Here is a 20,129-nt window from a genome sequence, read left to right on the forward strand (position 1 = left end):
CTATGGGCATGGTTCCTACTCCTTGGTGCACAAATGGTTCCACTCTAAACTGCTTCCAGCACCCCTTCCCTCCTGCAAGTTTACATTTATCCCCAAGTATATGTTTCATTCAGGAGGAATCACTATTTTGCACATGGATCTTTCCTTCTTCCCTTTGTTCACACACCTCTGTTGGCACAGAGAACGCTCTTCTGAGTCCTTTTTCTCTGTCTCCCACTTTGTGTCTCAGGTCCTTTTCTCTGAGAGCCATTCCCAAGTGAGTTCTTTCCCCTGCGGATTATCAGAGCGGTCTGGTCTGTATGTGCCCCGGAAGCAGCACTTAGCAGACTGGTTTGTCTGGCTGCGTCCTCCATCAGATTATGAAGGTAAATGGCAGGCTAGGCTGATAAAGAAGCCACCCATCAGCACGGCCACAGAGCAATGTGACACTGAGAGGATGGGGGTGGAGTGGGGCCAGGTGGCCTGTACAAGTAACAGCTCTGCAACCTGCAGGGATGGTGGTGGCAGGCAGCAGGGACACTAGATTCCAAGCCACACTGCAGGAGGCCTCTCTCCGCAAGAGAACAGCAAGGTTGGGTAGGGTGGGATGGAAATCCTGGCTGTGAAGCTCAAGTTGCTGCCAGGCTGAGGCACAAAGTCCCGGGATTGGGGTCCCTAGCTGTCCTGGCTGCATCTCTCTCTTGTCAGTCTCTGTAGCCCTGCGCTCCTCAGGGCCCAGGATAGCTGGGTACTGGAGGAACCGCGTTGTTCTGAAACCAGAGTCAGGCTCCAGAGTTTCTTGGCCTAGTAAAATCTGAGAGTTGCCAACATTTTATTTTGTTAAGAATGTTTTTTAAAAAAGTGTTTACCCATCATTTCATAAAAGAAAAGACAATTTAATGCCAAAACAGTGGGAAGGATGCAATCTCAGAGTAAGGGCCAGCCCTTCCCCGAAAGGGTAGTGGGTCACTACACACAAACTCACTGCACAGCCTGGGTTCAGTTTGAGCACTGGCACCTGAGAAGCCCCCCACTAAGGCTCTCTCAGGTGGTCCCTGTGTACAGTGGTCCACATGGAGTGTGTCTGACACACTCACCTTCCAGTTGCTCTTTTGAGCCTCTCCCAGGAAGGAGAAGAGGTACACAGTGTTACTCACCCCTGGGTTGACACCCAGACAGGTGACCCTCAGTGGGGAAGGAGTGGGAACATGTAACCTGGGGTGTGCAGGAAAGCAAGCCCGGAGGGGAAGGTCCTTCTCTTGCCTGTGGCTGTGGTCCTCTGAGTACGGAGGGTGACCGGTGGAGGGACGGGCTACAAGCACAGGGTAACCCTTCTGCGAGCTCGACATGTGGATCCAGCCCCATTCATGAGCATAGGGAACCAAGAGACTTGTGTGACCCTACCAACTCAACCTGGAGACTCAAAGGAGGGGACTCAAGTCTGAAGCTGGCCTGAGTTGCTCTCCTTTGCCAGTCCCAGGACCTGTGGGCCTGAAGCTTCCCAGAGCTCCAGACACCTGACCTGTGACCCTGTGGGTGCCTTGAGGGTAAAGGATCCTGGCCAAGGAAGGTCGAGCTGAGTGCTGAGAGGGTCTAGGGTGGGTGGCATCTATGCCCCCTGGGTGCTGCATGCTTTAAATAGCTCAGCTTCCCTTAGCCTCACAGTCCTGCTCCCCCTGCCAAATCCTTCCTGAGTTTCCACATCAGATGGCTGACTTCCAGGACGGGATGGGGAGGGGACGGGGGATAGGGTGACCTGGCTTCCTCAGATAGTAGAGGCTTAGGAGAGGAAAGCAGAGGGCTACCCCATTTCTCTGTGAGCAACTGAACTTCCCCTTCCAGGCTAGGCAAGGGCCCCCGTGGGTGAGGAGCTCTGTATACCTTCCCTTGTCTCCCTGAAGAAGCCCATGGCCTACCAGGGCCGCTTTCTCCTTGAGGCAGCAGGGCACGGACAAAACACCTCTACCAGGGAGAGAGGCCCTTCCAAGCTCTGGGAACGGTGACACCCCTAGAAGCCTCCTACAGCCCCCGCTACCTCCTCTTCACTCCTTGCAGCCCAGGTCCACTAAACCAGGTTATTATGCAGCCGCTCTAGCAGAGACAGAGCAGTTTGAACCACTATAGTCCTTACATTTATGCAGCACTCTACAGTTTATAAACTATTTTCATCCCTTATTTCATAAGATCTTCCCAACTACCCTGTGGGCTATGCAAGGAAGATATAAATAATCCCCATTTTACAGCCAAGGAGACTGAGATAGCCAGAAATATTAGGGGAAGTATCCAAGTTCATATGTCAAATTAGTGGTACAATCAAGGCCAAAACCCAGGCCTTTTTAGTATTTCCATTGCACTACAAATGCTCCCCTTCCTTCTACTCTTTGACCAAGCAGGAAGGAAGGGGGACCAACACAAGACACGGGGGAGGAGAGGGCAGGGCCACGTGTCTTCTCTCCCAGGCCCTGAACCCTGCTGCTGGCTCCATGGGTCACTTTCACAACCCAGAACAAAAATCTCACTAGATATGGCCTCAGACCGCCCGGCTCCAGCCACCCTCGCCGGCAGACACAGACGCACACAGACACACAGAGAACACGCTGTTATCTCTCCTCTCCAGCCCGTTTCCTCCACTTCTCAAACAGCAGATTTCTTCCAGCCTGGCTGCCTCCCCTGGTCACCACCCACAGCCACTGGCCCCTGGGGCCCAGCCAAGGCCCCTGTGCCTTCTTTGCCCTAGACTGTGACGCTCAGTCCTTGCTAATCAGACAGTCGCCTCTGCCCTCCCAGCCGCCACCCCCAGAGTTCCCTGGAAATGTCCCTTCTGCAGGCCCAGCCCCCGCTGCGACTCAGGCTTTGTCTGCACACACAGCTGACTTGTGTTTGCAGGGACAGACAGGGGCTGGCGCTGGGGCCAGAGCCAGCAGGCGCTAGGAGGGTAGAGCAGATGGGGGAAAAACACAAAGTCCAGAGAACAAACTTTTGCAAGCAAGCCCTTTGGGGTCACTGGGGAGCCTGACAACAGAAAGAAGGGAGAAGTCCCAGGATGGCAGGGACAGGGGAGGGTCTTCGCCCTCAGTGTGATTCCCTCAGCAAATATTTTTGGCTGGTTAGCCTTTCTGTGATCTGAGCGGAGGAAAAGCTGTGCCAGCCAGGAAGGGGTGGATGACAGAGGGGGCCAGGAGAGGGGGAAGGGACAGATGGGGCCTCTGAGCCCATCTGTGCTCCCCACCCTCTTTAAGCCCTACGCCAGCTCTCTGCCCCCTTAGGTACACAGTGGGTGCTCAGTAGATGCTTGTTAAGGCCACCTTGTCCCTGTGGGGCTCTCCTTCCAATAAGCTCCCAACTGCCTCTTCTGTTCAGGCTGGTGGGAGAGGAAGCGTGGGGAGCCGGCTGCTGCGGCCAACACACTGTCTATGTATGCTTAAGTGCCGTGCACGCAAACTTCCCCTTTATAAGGCCGAGGAGCCAAGGTGTCTGTGGTGCCCCGCCAAGCTCGCGGGGAGAGGATACACACGGACCAGGGCAGCAGGGTGCGTGTGGAACTTGCTGTATTAAGTATCCCTCGCCCTACTGTGGCCCCCCTCCGACCTTTCTAGTTTTGAGCTATGGGCTACTTAACCCCATTCTGAAACTCGACTGCAGCCTCTGCAATGCATGGGGTCACGATAAATTACACTGCTTGGGGGGTGAGTTTAAAAATAAAAGGCGGCCGAGAAAGCTTTTTACAAGGTGGCTCTTTGTCCGGGTGACACTCTGGGCTATGTGCCGGGGAAACCTTAGGAGGCTTCCTTTGGGATTGAGCAAGCCTGGCTGCTTGGGCGCACACCCCAGGGTCCTTACTTAGTCACTGAGAACATGCAGCTCTCACACTATTCCTGCTTCTCAGTCTCAGTCTCTCTTCCTCACTGTGCAGGCTTGGTAAAGGGTGAGGAAGGAGCAGTTAAAGGTACTACCCCGTCCTCTGGCCTAGACATGCAAGCTAAGGCAGAGTCTCACCACAGACATGATCTGCTTTCTCAGGGCTTCTATTGCGGAAGGTTCAATCAGAGTTTGTCCCTGACCATGGGGGCTACCCTAGAGGAGTCTGATGCCCAGACACCCAGGCACCAATAGACACACAAACCAGGACTCTCTTTAACCCAGAGCTGCAGTCTCCAGCTTCAGGGTCCCAAGTAGAAACCAAGCAAACAGAACTGAGTTTCCTTTCCTTAGCATTTATGAATCATGAGGACGGTAGGCTAGAAACCAGCGGTAGGACATAGGAGGAAGCCCAGGCTGGCCTAGAGGAGAAGGAGCCATCTTGCTGCCTGGGATGCAAACACCGCCCCCCCCCCCACCTCCCAGCAAGACAGGAAGGGCGGGAGCACCCCGCCAAGTCCCCTGCTGAGCCCTGGCCTGGAAGCTGTCTCCAAATTCTTTTGGTCACAAGATGACAGGGAACAGCACATAGTCACTGTTTAGTCCGCGGTGAGGAGGCTCTGAACAACACTGTCATCTAACCCCAGCCTCTTATCTTGCTTCACGGTCACCTGTTGTCTGACTATACCTGGCTAGCCCGCCCCACCCTCCTCACTGCACTTGTGACTCAGGAGGGCACTCAGGCAACAGGGCATTCTCAGAAGGCAGAGCATGGGGCATCAGGGATGTGGCTTCAGTTCTGCCCTGTCTCTGGCTAGTTGTATGACTTTACACATTTCCTACACTCTCTGGGCCTCTTTTTCTCCACCTGCAACTCAGAACTATTAACCTAGTTAATAGCACCTTGAAAGTCTAGTGGGTACTTAGAGTCTACAGTGTCTGCATTCAGCTGGTATCTACTGGGCGCCTGTAGAGGGCCTGCCTGATGGTAAGAGTAAATAGTGCTCTCTGCTGGCTGCCAGACCTGGATGGCAGCCCTAGACATCAGGACACTGGCCTATGTAGCTGTCACATGACACTGTCATCCTCAATGTTCAAGCCTCAGTCAACCAAATGAGGCAGGTATTATCAATTGTCCCCATTTTAGAATTGTGGAATTGAGACTCGGAGAGACAAAACAACTTGCCCTAAGCCACATTTGGAGGTGCCAGAGTTAGGACTGAATAGGGATGGTCCAGATCTGGACATGCCAGGCAGTGCTCACTGGGTGGTGTCATTCTGTCCCTAAGCACCTCCAGGGGATGACCCCACCGTGAGTGTCCCTGTGTGGTGTTAGACAGCACTCCCACAAGGGTAGTGTCTAGGCCTCAGGGAGCCCCAGTTACCCCATCTGCTGGCCTCCTGGCCACGCACAGTCCCATCCTGGCTACTGCAGAGGGCAGGGTTCAGTGTCCTCCCCTGCCTGCATCTCGGGCCTGCCTGGGCACCATTTCCCTTGGTTCCTGGGCCCATGGTGGGTTGGACAGGATGTCTTCTCAGCTCAGGATTCACAGCAAACTGTCCCTTCTTCCAGTTCAGGGCCTTGATGGCCACTCTGGGACTCCTCTCTGCAGGCCTTCTCTTGTAGTTCTATGCACAAACTGTGGCTGAGGTATCTTCAATGAAAGGACACCACAAAGCTTTTCTACCAAAAGGAAACACCTGCCAGGGTACTAAATGCTTGTTCCAGGTCAAAATGTGATCAACAGCTCCTTCTCTGTATCCACAGACCCAAGGCTCCTGCTCCCCAACTGATAAATGTGTCCTTTGAACAGTGAGCATTTCTGAATGAACATCTAAAATGCACAAATCACTACAAATGAATCCAGCCCATTTTTCTACCTGACTGCGCCAGCTCCTTAGAAGACGGGTTGAGGATTGCTCTCTTGCCTCTGGCTCCCATGATGCTCACAGATGCTTTTTCTAGAATTCTGCTATCCTGTGGGCTATCTGCCTTCCATTCTATGAATATCACAGCAAGGAAGCACCTATCAGAAGGTTCTATAATTTGTACAGCAGTCAAACAGGGTCTCTAGCACCAAGGTGGTGGCATTTAAGCACAATGATCCCATAGCTGCCCATGGCTGGGTGACCTGGGCTCCGCTGGCCAGGGCTGCCTGGAGAGGGATGAGGAGAAGGCACACAGTGCAGGGAGCTGGGCCTCCTGTGGAGACCAGCAAAGCCTTCTCTTGACCTGACTTCTGCTGCAAGTCCTCTTGTCCAACCTTCCTGCAGACAGGCAGACCTGCAGACAGCCAGGGATCTCCTTACACCCTACTGTATGAGGATCATAAAGAGCACTAGACAACAAGTACTGAGCTTTTAAACTCTCCTTCATTCCTCAGGGTAGCTGGGCTTCCCAGACATAGAGGGGTTACTTTGGGCAAGCACTGCTCTTGGGGAACAGGGACCCAGCACTCCACTCTGCAGTCCTGCTGTGGCCTCTGTGATGCCTTGGACATAAATGAGATCACACATTCTGTGGCCTGCCCTTGAGGTTCCAATGGGACCCTTGCTGGAAATTTCACAAAGTAGATGGCCTGGTGGCAGTCACCATCATATGGCTTAAATCTTCTTTGCTTGCGGGACAAGCCTCAAGGTGCCCAAATGCTGGGAGTGGCTGTAGGCAGGTGAGGTCACCTTGCATGTTGCTGCCCTCTTGAGGCTGCTCTGCTTACCCAGCAAGGCAGCCCCAGCGGGAGGACAGGAGAGCCAGTAAGTTCCAGACTCAACAGTGGGGTCTGCAGCAGGGGAGGGGCAGCCAGGACCAAGTCGCCTGGGTGGGGAGTTGGAATGCGGCCTCCTCCTCATCACTAGCAAAGGGCACGTAACAGGCATCTTCTGCCTGTGCAGCATGTCTGCCTTGCAGTAAGTTTTGAATGGAAGAGAGCTTTGAAACCACTTGTGTTATTTTATAGCTAAGGGAGTCACTGGCAGGTTAGAAAGAGTGGCTTGAGGCTGCTGCACCACAGAAAGGCAGCTGGTGCTGGAACTCAGGCTTTGTAGCCCAGAGTGTATCTCCCACTTTGAACCTTAAACCCTACTTTGTAAAAACATAGGCCAGGTGCAGGCAAAGTGGCCCCCATCTTCTCTTCTTACTCTTGTGTGCTCTGGGCTTTCCTGAGCCCAGGCCCTTCACACCACTGTCATAGGCTCAAGGTACCCAGAGGCTGAGAGAGGTGGGGAGATGGTGCCAGGAGCGCACCAGCCATGCATCACCCAGTGCCTTCATTTTCCTTGTGCGGACAATGAGGCTAAGGGGCAGAGCTAGGGCAATGGGCTGATTTTAGACTTTTTGTCTCCCCCAGTACCCTTGGAGGGAGGTCAGAGGCTATGTGCTGGGGGTGGGGATGGGATGGGATGGAGAGGAGGCCCAAAGCCTGTGCCCGGCCTTCCTCTGGTTCCCTGCAGGGCTAACAGTTGCTGTGGTAGGAGGGCTCTATGGTAACACTGCATCCCAGGGTAAGGATGAGGCTGTGGGCTAAGTGGGCCACATGCAGTGGCACTTGGAACCTCGGCCTCTCCTACAAGGCAGTGTCTTCATCACGGAAGGCAGTCAGGTGGGACTTCCCACTTGGGACGCTAGGCCTCAATGCCACACTACCTGCCTCTGTGGAATCATGAGGTTTGATCCCCTAATCCTTCTGCTCAGGTTGGCTTGGGTTCCAGATAAGGGGTCTTCCCTGCCTCTTGCTGAAGACTGGAAAGGGCCTGAGGCTGGCAGAAAGCTCACACAACTCTTGAAGCAGAAACTTTAGTTTTGGATGAAAATACAGTCTTGGCTTGAAATGATGAGAAGCTGGCGCCAGCAGGATGAACCAGCCAGTGTGGTTATTGTGACCCGGGGTCATAGCCTGGCGGGGCAGCCTCATCCTTGGGCTTGCTGACACTTGAGGGGCCCCTGTTGCCTGATACCTTGGCCAGGCTGGTGACACATGACCTCCTCTCTACCCTCCTGTACCCCCTCCCTCCCCTGCATCTCCTTTTCTTGCGAGCTTTTGCACTTTCCTCCCATCCTAGTCTACCCAAATCTGCCTCTTCTTTCATGCTGCCTCTTCCAGGAAGGTCTCCCCCCTTCAAAGCCTGTACTCCCCTTTGATGTCCTGAAATTGCTTTCTTTAGCCTGGAGGAAGCCAGCAGCCTCTGTCTCACTGGGCCTTAACAGTGCCCAGCTCAGGGCACCAGCAGGCCCTCAACTCCTGCTCTGGGGCCCTTCTAAGGGCTTGCCCTGTGGCTCAGTTCCAGGGCAATCCACTGAGTCCCAGGACATTCAATCCCAAGTCTTAGTGTGCCTAGGGGACCCTGGGTTTGTAGCAGAGGGTCTGTATGCACATCTCCTGGCAACCATGAATGAACAGGGTTCATCCAGGACAAAGGGAGTGCATGCTGCTATGAAACTCAGAAGTCCGTCCTGAAGGACACATACAATGACACGGCAGGAGTTTTAGTGGGTTTTCACCATGATGACTGGTAGGAAGCAGTAGAGGAGACAGGTATTACGACCCATTTAAAGGAAGAGTAGAGGGCTGTTGGGCTGTGGACCCTGCTCTAAATAGCTTAGGTGAGAGATGCCAGTCCAGGGCCCAGGGAAGATGCCTGACTTGTGGCTGCTCTAGTGATTTCTTGTGCCACAAAGTAGTCAGTCATTAAAAGGAAGGATCCTGATACTGGGTGTGATGGTGCATGCCTGTAATCCCAGCACTTGGGAGGTTGAGGCAGGAGGACTGCTGTGAATTTCAGGCCAGCCTACGTTACATAGTGAGTTCAAATCCTGCCTCTACTACATAGCAAACCCTGTCTCAAAAAAAAAAAAAAAAAAAAAAAAAAAAAAAAAAAAAAATCTGTGCTCCAGTAACCTGAGTTCTAGGTGCCTCTACTTCTAACCCCATTTTAAAGATATTATTCCTCTAATCAGATCTTTTTAAACACCCAGTGTAACATGTCTAGTGGGATTCATGGTAGGTGTGAATCCGAAATGTGGAGTTCTAGCTCCAGCCCACACACATCTGCTAAGACACACTTATTTCTACTGCAGATGTTCATGGCTTTGGTTGGAGTCTGGTCATCCCCAGTGCCATTAAGCCACCCCCTCCCATGGTGCCGCCCTTGCTCAGTGGACTGGGTATGGCATGGTGCTGCGGTAGCCCTCTTTCTACAGGTCTGGTGTGAGCGATCTGCACAGGCACACAGAGTCCTGTGGACTATGCTTGGTCCCAGGATGGGAGCTGCCAGGAATGGGATGATTCCAGGGGCAAGCGGCTCCTCCAAGAGCAGGGCTGGGGGGCCACTGCTAGCGAGGACTGTGCTTGCCTGAGCATGTTCAGGCCTCAAAGTGGCCTGAGGCTTCTGTTGCCCTGTGAACTGGGATCTGTTCTGGGGAGCTGGGAAGGCCTCTAATAGATGATGGGAAGGCAGCTCCCTGCTGCTCTAAAGGGCTAGCTTACCCTCTTCCTGCCCTACCACCTAGACTTAGGGTGGAGAGGGGACCAGGCAATTTCTGGGACCTTCTCCTGAAAGACTTAGAACTCTAGTCTCTGGTACTGCCGGAAGGATTTTAAACTTGAGCTCTAAGTGTGATAGCAGTAAGGGATAGGGATCCCATAGGTGTGCAGAGAGTCCTGATCCTGAATTTTGGGATCCCAGGGTCGATCTTGACTTGGTCAGCACTGTGCAAAACCCCTGTGCTATGACACTGCTTCTTGGTAGCAGCACCCAACTATGAAGTCTAGGTAGGAAGAAAAATGACACAGGTGTGGGTTGCTCATATTGCTATGTGTGTGGGAGAAACTAAGGCACAGACCCCTACCCCAGAATCCTGTTTCTTTTTTTCTGTACTGTGTGTGCCTACTGTGACCTTAGCCTCTTGGTGACTTCTGTGGGGAGTCAACTTCTGTTGACTCAGTGTTCTATGTTGTCCTATAATTTCTAATGAATCCTGGAAATTTACAGATCAAGGACTCACAGGGACTCCCCGGGTCCTACTTCATAGGTCCAGCCCCTAGCTGATCCATCTGGGACTTCCTCCAACTCTCACCTTGAGTTCAGGCAAATTTTTTGCTAGGACTGAGTTGTACCATTTCTATGATGTTTCTTCCATTAAAACATCCCTCCGGGGTTGGGGATTTAGCTCAGTGGCATAAGGACCGACTGACACAAGCACAAGGTTGTGAGTTCAATCCCCGGGAACCCCTCACCCCCAAACCTCAGATACCATTTAGCCATTAAAAATTCTGACACATGCTATCACATGGATAAGCCTTAAAACCATCATGCTAAGCCAGACACAAAAAAGAAAAAGATGACATGACTGCATTTGTATGCTACACAGACTCAGGGTACATCCATGGAGACAGGAGATGGTGTGAATGCTGGAAGGGGATAGGGAGCTACTGTCTGGAGATAGGGGCTTCGGTTTCAGGTGACAGGGTGGTTTTCTGACCAGGTAAAAAGCTATAGTGATTGCCAGCATTGGGGAAGTTTCAAATAGTAAGTTTTTGTTGCACAGAACCACAGTTTTAAAGGTTGTCAAGAAAAAAAGACACAGACACCGAGTGTCCTTCCTTCTCCTCTTCTGTGACCATGCCCTCCTGTGGGTCTGGTCCTTGGAAAAGTGTCCTTCCTATATGGCAACCCTTTGATCTTTTCAGTCCTCTCACAGTGGCCTTGTCCAGGCTGGGTCCTGGGAGGACCTCCAACAATAATATATGATTTTCTTCTGTTGAGAGAGTGACTCTCTGCAATCCCACCCCTTCCCTGCCGTTCTCCCTCAGGGATTGTGGCCTCCGTGGGAGCCAGGGCCAAGGTGGGGAGCAGTTATATAACCGCAGGGAGATTTTTTCCAATGGCCCAGGCGGTGCCAGCTTTCCAGTGGCGGCCCCGCAGGTAGAGGCGCCCTGTCTGGGCCGGCCGTGCCCGGGGAGGGCTGAGATGCTGCGATCTGGAGCCGCTTAGCATAGCTCAGATTCCCGGTGGCGGCTGGGGGCCGGCCACTCGCTGAGCTGTGGGAATGGATCTGCAGTCGCCTGCCTGCCGGTCTGGCTGGGAGTGGGGGTGGAGGGAGGAGGTGCTGAGGGTGAACTGCCAGCCAGCCAGGGGTGACCCTCTGGGGCCCAGGACACCTGAGCCGGCCTTCTCCGATAACCCACTTATCTTCAGGGCCTGCTTCAGTGTGGCAGCCTCAGACAGGGAAGTGCCCAGCCAAGTTCCCTCAGGGGATTTAGTAGGGAAAATGGAGCCGGGCTGGGGGGTGAGGGTGCACAGGGAAGAGGCTGTGTCCTGGCCAGGGACATGGGGGATGGTGAAATAAGCCCTGACCCCAGGAAAGCTCCTCTGGCCCCATCCCCTTCCATGGCAGTGGCCTGTGCAATTACCCACCCTGAGCACTGGATGCTCCTTTGTCCCACTGACCTGAAGCTCCTGGAACCATCCAACCAATGCTTGTTGGGTACTCACCATGTGTCAGTGAGGTCGTGGGGCACAATGGTGACACAGACATATTTTTTTTGCCTCCAACATATCTGGGACACAAGCTTCAGAAAGCAAAGCTTAAACACAGTCAATGTTAAAGGCTCAGGGAAATGGAGAGGTTCCTGGGCTGGGAGGTCCAGGAAGACTCCCTGGAAGAAGTGGAACGCACGAGGAGGAAGGAGACACCTGCTTCTTGCAAGATCACTGGTCAGCAAGCACCTTACTGCCCCTAACTGAATCTACACGGGAGGGGAAATGCTATCCTGAGACCTTTGGGGATCTGTGATGTGAAGCCAAGAGGGAGTTCTAAGGCTCCCCCTTCTGCAGGGCATTACCCTAATGGGGACCAGAGGACAGCTTGACTCGGGAGTTCAATCTCTACCACAACTTATGATTCGTTACCAGACACTGTAGTTCCCCTGGAGAGCAGAAAGTGTTCTAACTGCTCACAATCAGCACTAAGGCAGCTTTATCTCCATGGGGTGGGTGCAGGGGGGTGTTCACAAGGCCTGGTTGTTCCCCCTTCTATCCTCGAGCCAGCTACATTTCTAACAATGCAGGGCAGTGGCCACTTTTCATGAGAAATAGTCTTTTTCTGCCCAAAAGTCTCTGCCCTGAGTGCATCTAGGTTCTCTGGGGCCTGCAAGAAACTGCCTGTGAGAGGTACAGATATTGGTGCTGTGCAGAGAAAGCCTATCTGGGTCTTCTCAAGCATGGGGCTCTCCAGCATTCTGAAGCACAGGCTGTAGCCCGGTGGCACCTAGCCCAGGCTGGGTGTCTGGCTTTGCAGGAAAGCTCCTGGATCTCTAGAGGAGTGGCTGGCTCTGTCCCACCCCAGACCTACCAAGGGTAGGACACCTGGAGGTCTGCTGTCCTGGCTCCCTCCAGGACTGACTGAGGGTCAGTGGTCATTTTCTTTCCCCTGATTGTTTTATGGCTTAGAACATTTTGATATTACAGTCATTAATTGTTCTGTGTCTCTGAGCACTCTAACGTGCCATCTTTAGCACCTTCAGGCCACTCTGTCCCCTGCCCCAACCTTATAATTGGCATAGTCAGAGGAATCAGGTTGAAATCCTGATTTTAGGATATGCTTGCTGGATCTATAAGCTAAGAGGACTAGTAGATTTGGCAAATTAACTGAGATGGGTTTTTCACAGTGTGTGGTACATAACAGGTACTCAGTAAGGGCTTTGGGGAGGAAAGAAGGCTGCAGAAAAGCGGGTGAAATGCATCCATTTCAAGGTGCACAGCTTCTGCCCACTCTGGCCCTGGCAAATGGTACTCAGAGTATGGGTCTGCTGGACTTGGCAGAGGATCGAATCAGTCTGCAACACGTGAGAAATGTCTGCTGAGGGCTGCCAGGGCCCACCCTTAGGGGATGTGTGTGCTGCTCTGTGCACCCCTCCCAGGCCCTGGGCTTCAGTGTGCCTTGCAGGGGTGTTCGGATGCCAGCCATTTTGAGAAAAAGTGACCTTTGTGGGCCTCCAGAATCATTCTCTATAACCTGCCCCTGGGAGAAGGATTCTACTACTGGCTGGCTCTCTGTCCCTCTTGATTTTCCCCAGCCTGCAGAGGGGATGTGGGCCAGAGCTTCTGCTCAGGGTGTGGAATGCTCAGAACAATGTGCTTCTACCCTGGGGTATGTCTGGCTTGGGCCAGCACTGAAATTAGTTCACATGCCTGGAGTGCACAGGGGCTCAGCAGTGGGTGTGCAGGAGGGAGGGAGGTCTGCATGGAGGGACAGAGAGTGAGGAGGAGAGAACCTGGGGTAACAGAGAGGTGGTTCAGGTGAACCAGTGTGCATGGACAGTGGTGTTCCATTACCCTCGGCTCCCTAGAGGCCCAGAAAGCCCAGGAACTCAGGGGCCACTGAAACTCCCGTGGGATTATTCTACAGCGTGGATTCTGAGATCACCACTTACGGTGATAGATTCTTGATTCTCCTAAGCTTCTGACTCTGTACCCTATTCAGGCACGATGGCCAGGAGCCTAGCTGCATGACTTGTGGTCTCACTGAGCCACATCTCTTGTCAGTAAACTTGGGGAGAGATCCCTGACCTGAGACCCACCTTAGATTCACACACAGCAACATGATGGCACCCCTGGGAGCATGGGGTTCTGAGACTGAGGGTGCCACCTCTCTCTTCCATGGGAGTTTACAGAGTATGTGCTATGTATACCTCATAGTGCTAGGAGCTGGGGATGGGAGCTAACTCAACCAGGATTTCCACCCTCAAGAAGTCTACAATTCACAGTTGCTTGGAACACCAACCACCTAGTCAGTCCCTCATCTCTGTTTCTCTGAGGAAGATGAGGGTTAAGAACCCCAGGCGTCTGGTAAACAATGATTTATTATTTTCCAGAAACCTTGACAGAACCAGAGGAAAAGTTTTCCTCTTAGAAACTCAGAGGAATAGCTAGGCTCTTCTATCCAAGCCTTTGAACACAGGACCAGGAGGACTGAGCCTGGGGAAATACAATAGGAAGGGTGCGAAACAATATTTTGATTTATGGTTAAAGGACAGCCAAACTAGAAATCTGAATGCCCCTCTTGGGGATAAAATCATTCCTAGAGACCCCACAGAGTTGTCACCCAATTGAGCTTCTATGTATCAAAGCCCGGAACACAGTGCTTCATGGTGGTCTGCCAGAAACTCTTAAGAGTTTGTCCATTCTTTAGCTGGAGGTCAGCTTTTTAAGAGACTATCTTCTAGAAGGTACTGGCAGAGAGCAATTTATTTTGAAGTCTGCTCACATGCCAGATTCTGATTTTGTGTTGTCTTTTCACACCAGGCCTGCTGTGTTTACAACTTGGTCAAGATGAAATTCTTTTTTTGTTTTCTTCAAAAAAAGGTATTGCATCCTTCTGTTAGATGTGTTGTTAGCAACAGTTGCTAGGGAGAGCTGGGTTCAGTTACAGACACACTGATGCCTGCTCTAATAATACTTTGCTCCGCATAACTCAGATGCAGACACCTCTTGGCTAAACAGGGCACACACATTTCAACACAGGAGGGCTTGAACTTGTACTACCCAAGCATATCTCAGCAAAGGAGCACTCCCAGAGCCCAAGTGGAAGGCCTGGGGCGGTGACTGGGCAGTGCCGGGTGGAGGGGGCTCAGGCCTCCAATTCTTAACATTCCAAAGATCCCATAAAAAGAGGCGCACTCATTCTTTACTTCTCGGTGAAACTGGAGCCCTCCTCCTCCCCAGGATCGCAAGGCAATTCCCTGATGAGGATCAAGGGAGACTTTTGGTTACTTTTGCCCAGAGTAGTCCACAGTCTCCTGGAAGTTGGAAACAATCAATGCACACAACCTAATTAGTAGAGAACCCTGCAAACAAAAGCTGGGAGCCTCTGAGGGAAGGGATGGGGTGAGGCCAGCTGAGGCGAAAGTGGATCACTTCTCCAGCTTTGCTGGATGGTTAAGTCTCTGGCTCAGCCTGGCAGTGTGGCTGACAGTGAGGTCCTTTTCCTAAAACATGTGATGGCAATCCCAATAGATAGCTGAGGCCAGAAAGAGGACACAGTAGAGAAAGGAGATGAGGACACAGAGATTGGGCCAGCAGGAGAGAAAAGGCAACCCTTCCCTCCTGGGCAAGTAATCTCAAGATAATGGTGAGGAAGTATGAGAACGGTCCCTATGATGGTCACATCAAGCTCTTTTGCTGCACAGAAGGGAAACTGAGGCTGAAGGAGGTGAAGGCAGCTACAGTTTCTCTCTCCTGTTCTCCTATGAGCTCAGGCTCTGAGTGCGCCACATCATGCAGCAACAAGTCCAGCTCCTGACAGGTAGTTTTTGATTGGTTTATGGTGTCTCAGGCAGAGCCAGCATAAGTGACAATGGTGACAATGGTGGTATCTTTGAGCTATCTCCCAAGAGGAGATGTTCAACTTTGGCTGTACCTGTGGAGCTCTTCATAAAATGATAAAATAGGCCTTACTGATGGAGAACCTAATTTTGACTGATTTGGGGGCAAGACCTCTGGGCTGGTTGTTTTAAAAGTTTTTCATGCGGGGGCTGGGGATTTAGCTCAGCGGCATAAGTTTCTGCCTTGCAAGCAGGCAGTTGTGAGTTTGATCCCTGGTACTAATAAAAAAAAAAAAAAGTTTTTCATGTGATTCTAGTGGACAATGGCTGAAAACCACTGACCTAAAGATGATCTAGTATCTGAAATGCAATATTTTCAGGCTGGATCCTCACTGTGGACAGTCACATTGGAAAGAGACTGGGGCTCAGTTTGTGTGCGAAACTGACCTATCACCTATAAGCCATTGGTCCCCCAATACTTTGCTGCTCAAAGTGTGGTCCCTGGCACCTGTACTACCTGTGAGCTTGTTAGAAATGAAGGATCTCATCCCATACCTGTGTTAGAATTTGCATTTTCACAACATTCTATGTTCATATGTTCAAGTCTGACTACATGTTTGACATGTAATAGACATTTAAGGGTGTGTAAATTGAATTTTATCTACAAAGACACTATTAAGAAAAAAGTCACATCTAAAGCAAGAGAGTCAGTCTGGGTGTAAACACTGGAGACTGTTTTTGAGCTGTAGGATTGGTATCAAGTGTCCGCTGAGACCCCAGGGTCTTAGGTGCTCTCATAGCTTAGCAGTGCAGTGCTTCTGCATTCCTGGGGATGTGATGGTGAATCTCACTGGGAAGGGTCAAAAGACCTTTGACCTTCTTCACCCCCATAGGGCACTCCATAGGGCTACGCCCCAGCTTGGCAGGCAGGCAGTCCCAAGGCCTTTGCTGCATGGAGTCTATCACATCAGAGGACGCCCCTCCTCTCCATGCTGTCAGCTCCCACTGCCGAAGCCCAGGAAGCAAGAGCAGTTGACCAGGCAGGGCTGCGTCCAAAGACAGCTGCTGGGAGCAGGGCTCATGGGCACTTCACACCCTGCCCGCTTTGCAGCCAGCGTCACTAAGCCTGGTTTCAGAACTTGTGTCCATGTGGAGGTGGCAGCCAAAACCGGCCACATAAGGGGCATCCCAGGGGCTGCTGAATGGTTTGGGGCTGGCTGGAGATCTGGATCCAAGTGGGCTCAGTGGATGGGACTGAACGAAAACCTCAGAGAGAAGGGAGGGAAGTCTGCTGTGGGCCAGGCCTAGCGCTGTCTGCCAGGAGAAGATTGTGTATGAGGTTGTCACAACATGTGTACCGAGGAAAGATGATGACTCCGCGGGTGTTAAGAGGGAAGTGGTTGATGTGCTGTGCCTGCTGCTTTACTCCCCGAACCTCCCAGGTGTGGGGAGAGAGTGGCCATGCTTAAGGGTGCCAGAAAGCTCTGCAGCAAATTGCCGACTCCGTGGCCGCAAAGAGGGATGGCAGGGCCAAGGTGGCCCAGGTGTGCAGTCTGGCTTCCTCTGGGCATGTGACCAGGGCTCAGGGCAGCCTTATTCCACACAGTCAAAGGCTGCCTGTGGCAGCTAGAAAGGCCTTGATCAGTGGCTTAGATGAAAGATGGGCTGTGGGTGGTGAAAGGGGGCAAGTGGTGGCCTAAAGGTAAGCCACAAATATGGTAACTACTTCTACCACTGCGGGGACTCTGCCACTCAGAACATGGGCCTCCAGGGTTTCCCTTTTTGCCTAGGACTACAGCTGTCCCCAGCCTTTGGCCAGTGAGAGGAGAAAGGGAGGATTCTACTACCTTCCCCCAGTAGCACCTATGTCTCCATGGCCACAGGGGCCACCCAGAAGCCAGGAAGACCCACGGCTAGAGAGATGCACAAGCCAGAGGTGATCCCTCATCTCAGAGCCTTGTGGAGGTGGCAATGACTGCAGGCATCTGTTTATCACCGTGTGCTCCCGTGTCACTGAGTGAAGTCCCAATGTTTCCTCACTGAGGGACAGAGCTGCATTTGTGGACTGTCTCTCATCCCCAAAATCCTCAGTCTCGAGCTGCCTGAAATTTGTGGTTGTAGGGAAGCAGAGGCTGGGACAGAGGGTGGGTGCTGCAGGCATGATGTTTGGCTGGACACTTGTGGGAAAGGCTGCTCTTATCATGGATGGCTAGAACACATGCCCGATTTGGGGTGGCCCCTATAACCAGCTGTCTTCCTTGGGTGCCCCATATTCTCTGTGTCTGTCTGCCACAGGGGCTGGCTGGGCTACTTGGAGCTGACAGCCATAGTCTAGAATTCTTGTACCATTCTGGCCCTTCAGTGAAAAGAAAAATCCCAAACCCAAGTCCAAGGCCAGTTCCTATCCCTGACTCCTACATGCTTGGTGGAACATGGCAGGCAGGCCTTTCCCTGCCTGTCACCCTCTATGCTCTCCCAGGACATTCCGGTCCACGAGGAACATGCCCAATGTGCAAATCCCTCAGGTAATGCAGGAATTCATCACCAGGGGAGTGTGGGCGATCCAGGAATGGGAACCTGATCAGGGCCCGGATCTGGAGAGAAGCAGCCTGGGCTGGCCAGAAAGGGCTCAGGTTGCACTGAGCGAGATACACATGGAAGAGGGGAGGACAGGCAGGCATGGGTGGTGCAGCCACAGGCAGATGGCCCACAGTGACCTCCTCCTCCTCCTCTCACTTTTAGGGAAGAGACAACAAACTACGAGCTGGGTGGCTGAAATGAGGGTGGCCATGGATCTTTGTGTACACCTGTTGTTTAGGTGTAATTCTGAATGGAGTCCTGTTGGCTATCAGAAGAGTGGCAGTCTGCACAATCTGATGAATGGTCATTCTAGTTACCACAGACCTGCAAGTGGTTCCTTCAGCTCTGTCATACGGCTTTCCCAACTCTTTTCCTGATCTGGACCAGCAGCTCCATGTATATCTTAACTAGTTTCTCAAGCACAAAGTAATAGGAAAGAGGGCTTTCCCCCAGCTCAGTCTCAATGGATGGCTCTCAGACCTGGTGTGGATACACGGCCATGTTCCCTGCCATTTGTCCCTGATGCTACCAGTTCAGAGGCCACCAGTTTATGTACAGCTTCCCACAACAAGAGACAGTGCTGGGCTCAGCCTAGGTGCACACTCACATCCCTTCTATGTATACCCTTGGGACTACAGGTGGACACTGGCCCCATGGAGGCAGAAATGAGAAGGACTAGGCCTCAACTCACTGCAGTAAAGGGTTAGTCAGTGGGAAGTACCAAGGAGCAAGACAATTTTTGATTTCTGTTTTTCCTTCTGTGTCTCGGTAGACAGACTGTCCTATAAAGCTTTAATCAAAATCCATCTCAGTCCCAGCTATACCAATTGCCACCAAGCTTGGAGGGGCTGGTCCTGGAGGGGAGGAGGAGGAAGAGAGAGGTACTTGCACAACAAGTTTGTGTCTGCTCAGACGTTCAGAGGTCAAAGCACAGAGCCAACAACCACCCCGCTTATCATGAAAATAGAAAGAGGGAAAGGCTGGTTGAACAAAAAGCACCTATAAAATTATATTGGTCCTCTGTAACCATGGAGCACTCACACAAACACACAAATCCAGCCACTTACCCCTCACCCCTTGACTGCTTTCTTATTTTCTATAATTAGTTGGGCAAGGGAGGAAGGAACTCAGGACAAGTTCAGTGGTGGTCAGAACTTGCAGCCCTCCCCACTAGCAATAACCTTCACGCAGGGGCAGTGAGCATGGGCAGCAGCTGTCGGTGTCCGGTTACCTGGAGCATGTTGAGGAGCAGGCTCCGGAACTTGGTGCCCTCCACCATGAAGAGTGCCATCTTGTCACAGAGCTTGGCAGCTGTAAAGGCAAAGCTACGGTCTGACACGGCCTTCTGGTAGATGGTCCGTACAATCTCACCCAGCATCTCCTCAGAGTTGGTAGAGTTCTGGGCCTCCTCCATGAAGGTGGTGAGCTTGGTGTCCACGTCGCTGCTGTTATTCCGCATGCTGTTCAGGATCTCGATTAGCTTGTCCATCTTGTTCTGCTGAGGGTGGGTTGTCTCCACCATCACTTCATCCTGAGGGATGGGGAACAAACCAAGTATGCCTGAGTGCAGCTGGGGTGTCGGGGTGTGCAAGTGGCCTAGGGGAAGGAGGCTGCCACCCTCAGAACAAAGGATCTGAAATCTGCCTCCCCACATCAAAGATACTCATATCCCAAAGGCTGACTTTTCTCTGGGCCTCTGTGAGGTCCTGGGTTGACATTTCTTGTGAGTTCTAGCTCCCACACAGGATTCTCATCGATTTCCTAAATTTGTCTACACATAGACTAGATGTCTTAATCTAGTACTGATTTAATAGAGCTTATTAAAGATGAAATAAGGTAACAAATAAGAAATTGGGCCAAAGGGAAGATACAGACAGGGAAACCAGGCCAACTAGGTGAGTAGAGCCCAAAATGCCTTCAGTGTTGGTTAGGGGTGGCCTGAGGAGACCACTGTGTGTCTTCCATATCCTCTGTTTTCTGGGCATAAGGTTCTACAAGGGCACAGCCCTGGTTTCACATCTCATGGAGACCTTTACATATAACTACTATAATCCGAGGGATCTTCCGATGTGCCACTTGAGTGGCTGAAGCCTCTAGAAGGGACGTGTCAGGAAAGAAGCCTACCCTCCTTGAAGTTTCACCGTAACTTGGACCAGATCAAGGGCCGGAAAGGAAGAAAATGGCATTTGGCTGTCTCAGAAATATGTATTCAAACATGCACATTGGTGGCCAAGAATCTGACTGACTTTCCGCTGGGGAATGAGGTCTGGTACGGGCAGGATCAGGGTCACAGGATGAGGTCCTCCTGCTCTTGCCCTGTGCTCTCAACACCAGACTTCTGGACGGAGTGGTGCAGAATGAGGCCCTGTTTCCTACTGGCTGCTCCGGCCA

General features: G+C 52.1%; 1 protein-coding gene across 4 annotated transcripts in view; it reads right to left on the minus strand.

The window, feature by feature from the left end:
- Ctif (cap binding complex dependent translation initiation factor) overlaps positions 1–20,129 on the minus strand; it is a 288,191-nt gene that overhangs the window by 65,027 nt on the left and 203,035 nt on the right. For all 4 annotated transcript variants that reach the window (XM_005005538.4, XM_013157177.3, XM_063231710.1 and 1 more), the window contains exon 9: positions 18,970–19,269. In XM_005005538.4, coding sequence (XP_005005595.1) covers positions 18,970–19,269 — 300 coding nt within the window. The remainder of the gene's footprint in view (positions 1–18,969; positions 19,270–20,129) is intronic.

This window comes from Cavia porcellus, unplaced genomic scaffold (assembly GCF_034190915.1).
Source record: "Cavia porcellus strain 051 isolate PalLab524CR breed Dunkin Hartley unplaced genomic scaffold, mCavPor4.1 scaffold_20, whole genome shotgun sequence".
In the NCBI taxonomy this organism is placed as follows: domain Eukaryota; kingdom Metazoa; phylum Chordata; class Mammalia; order Rodentia; family Caviidae; genus Cavia; species Cavia porcellus.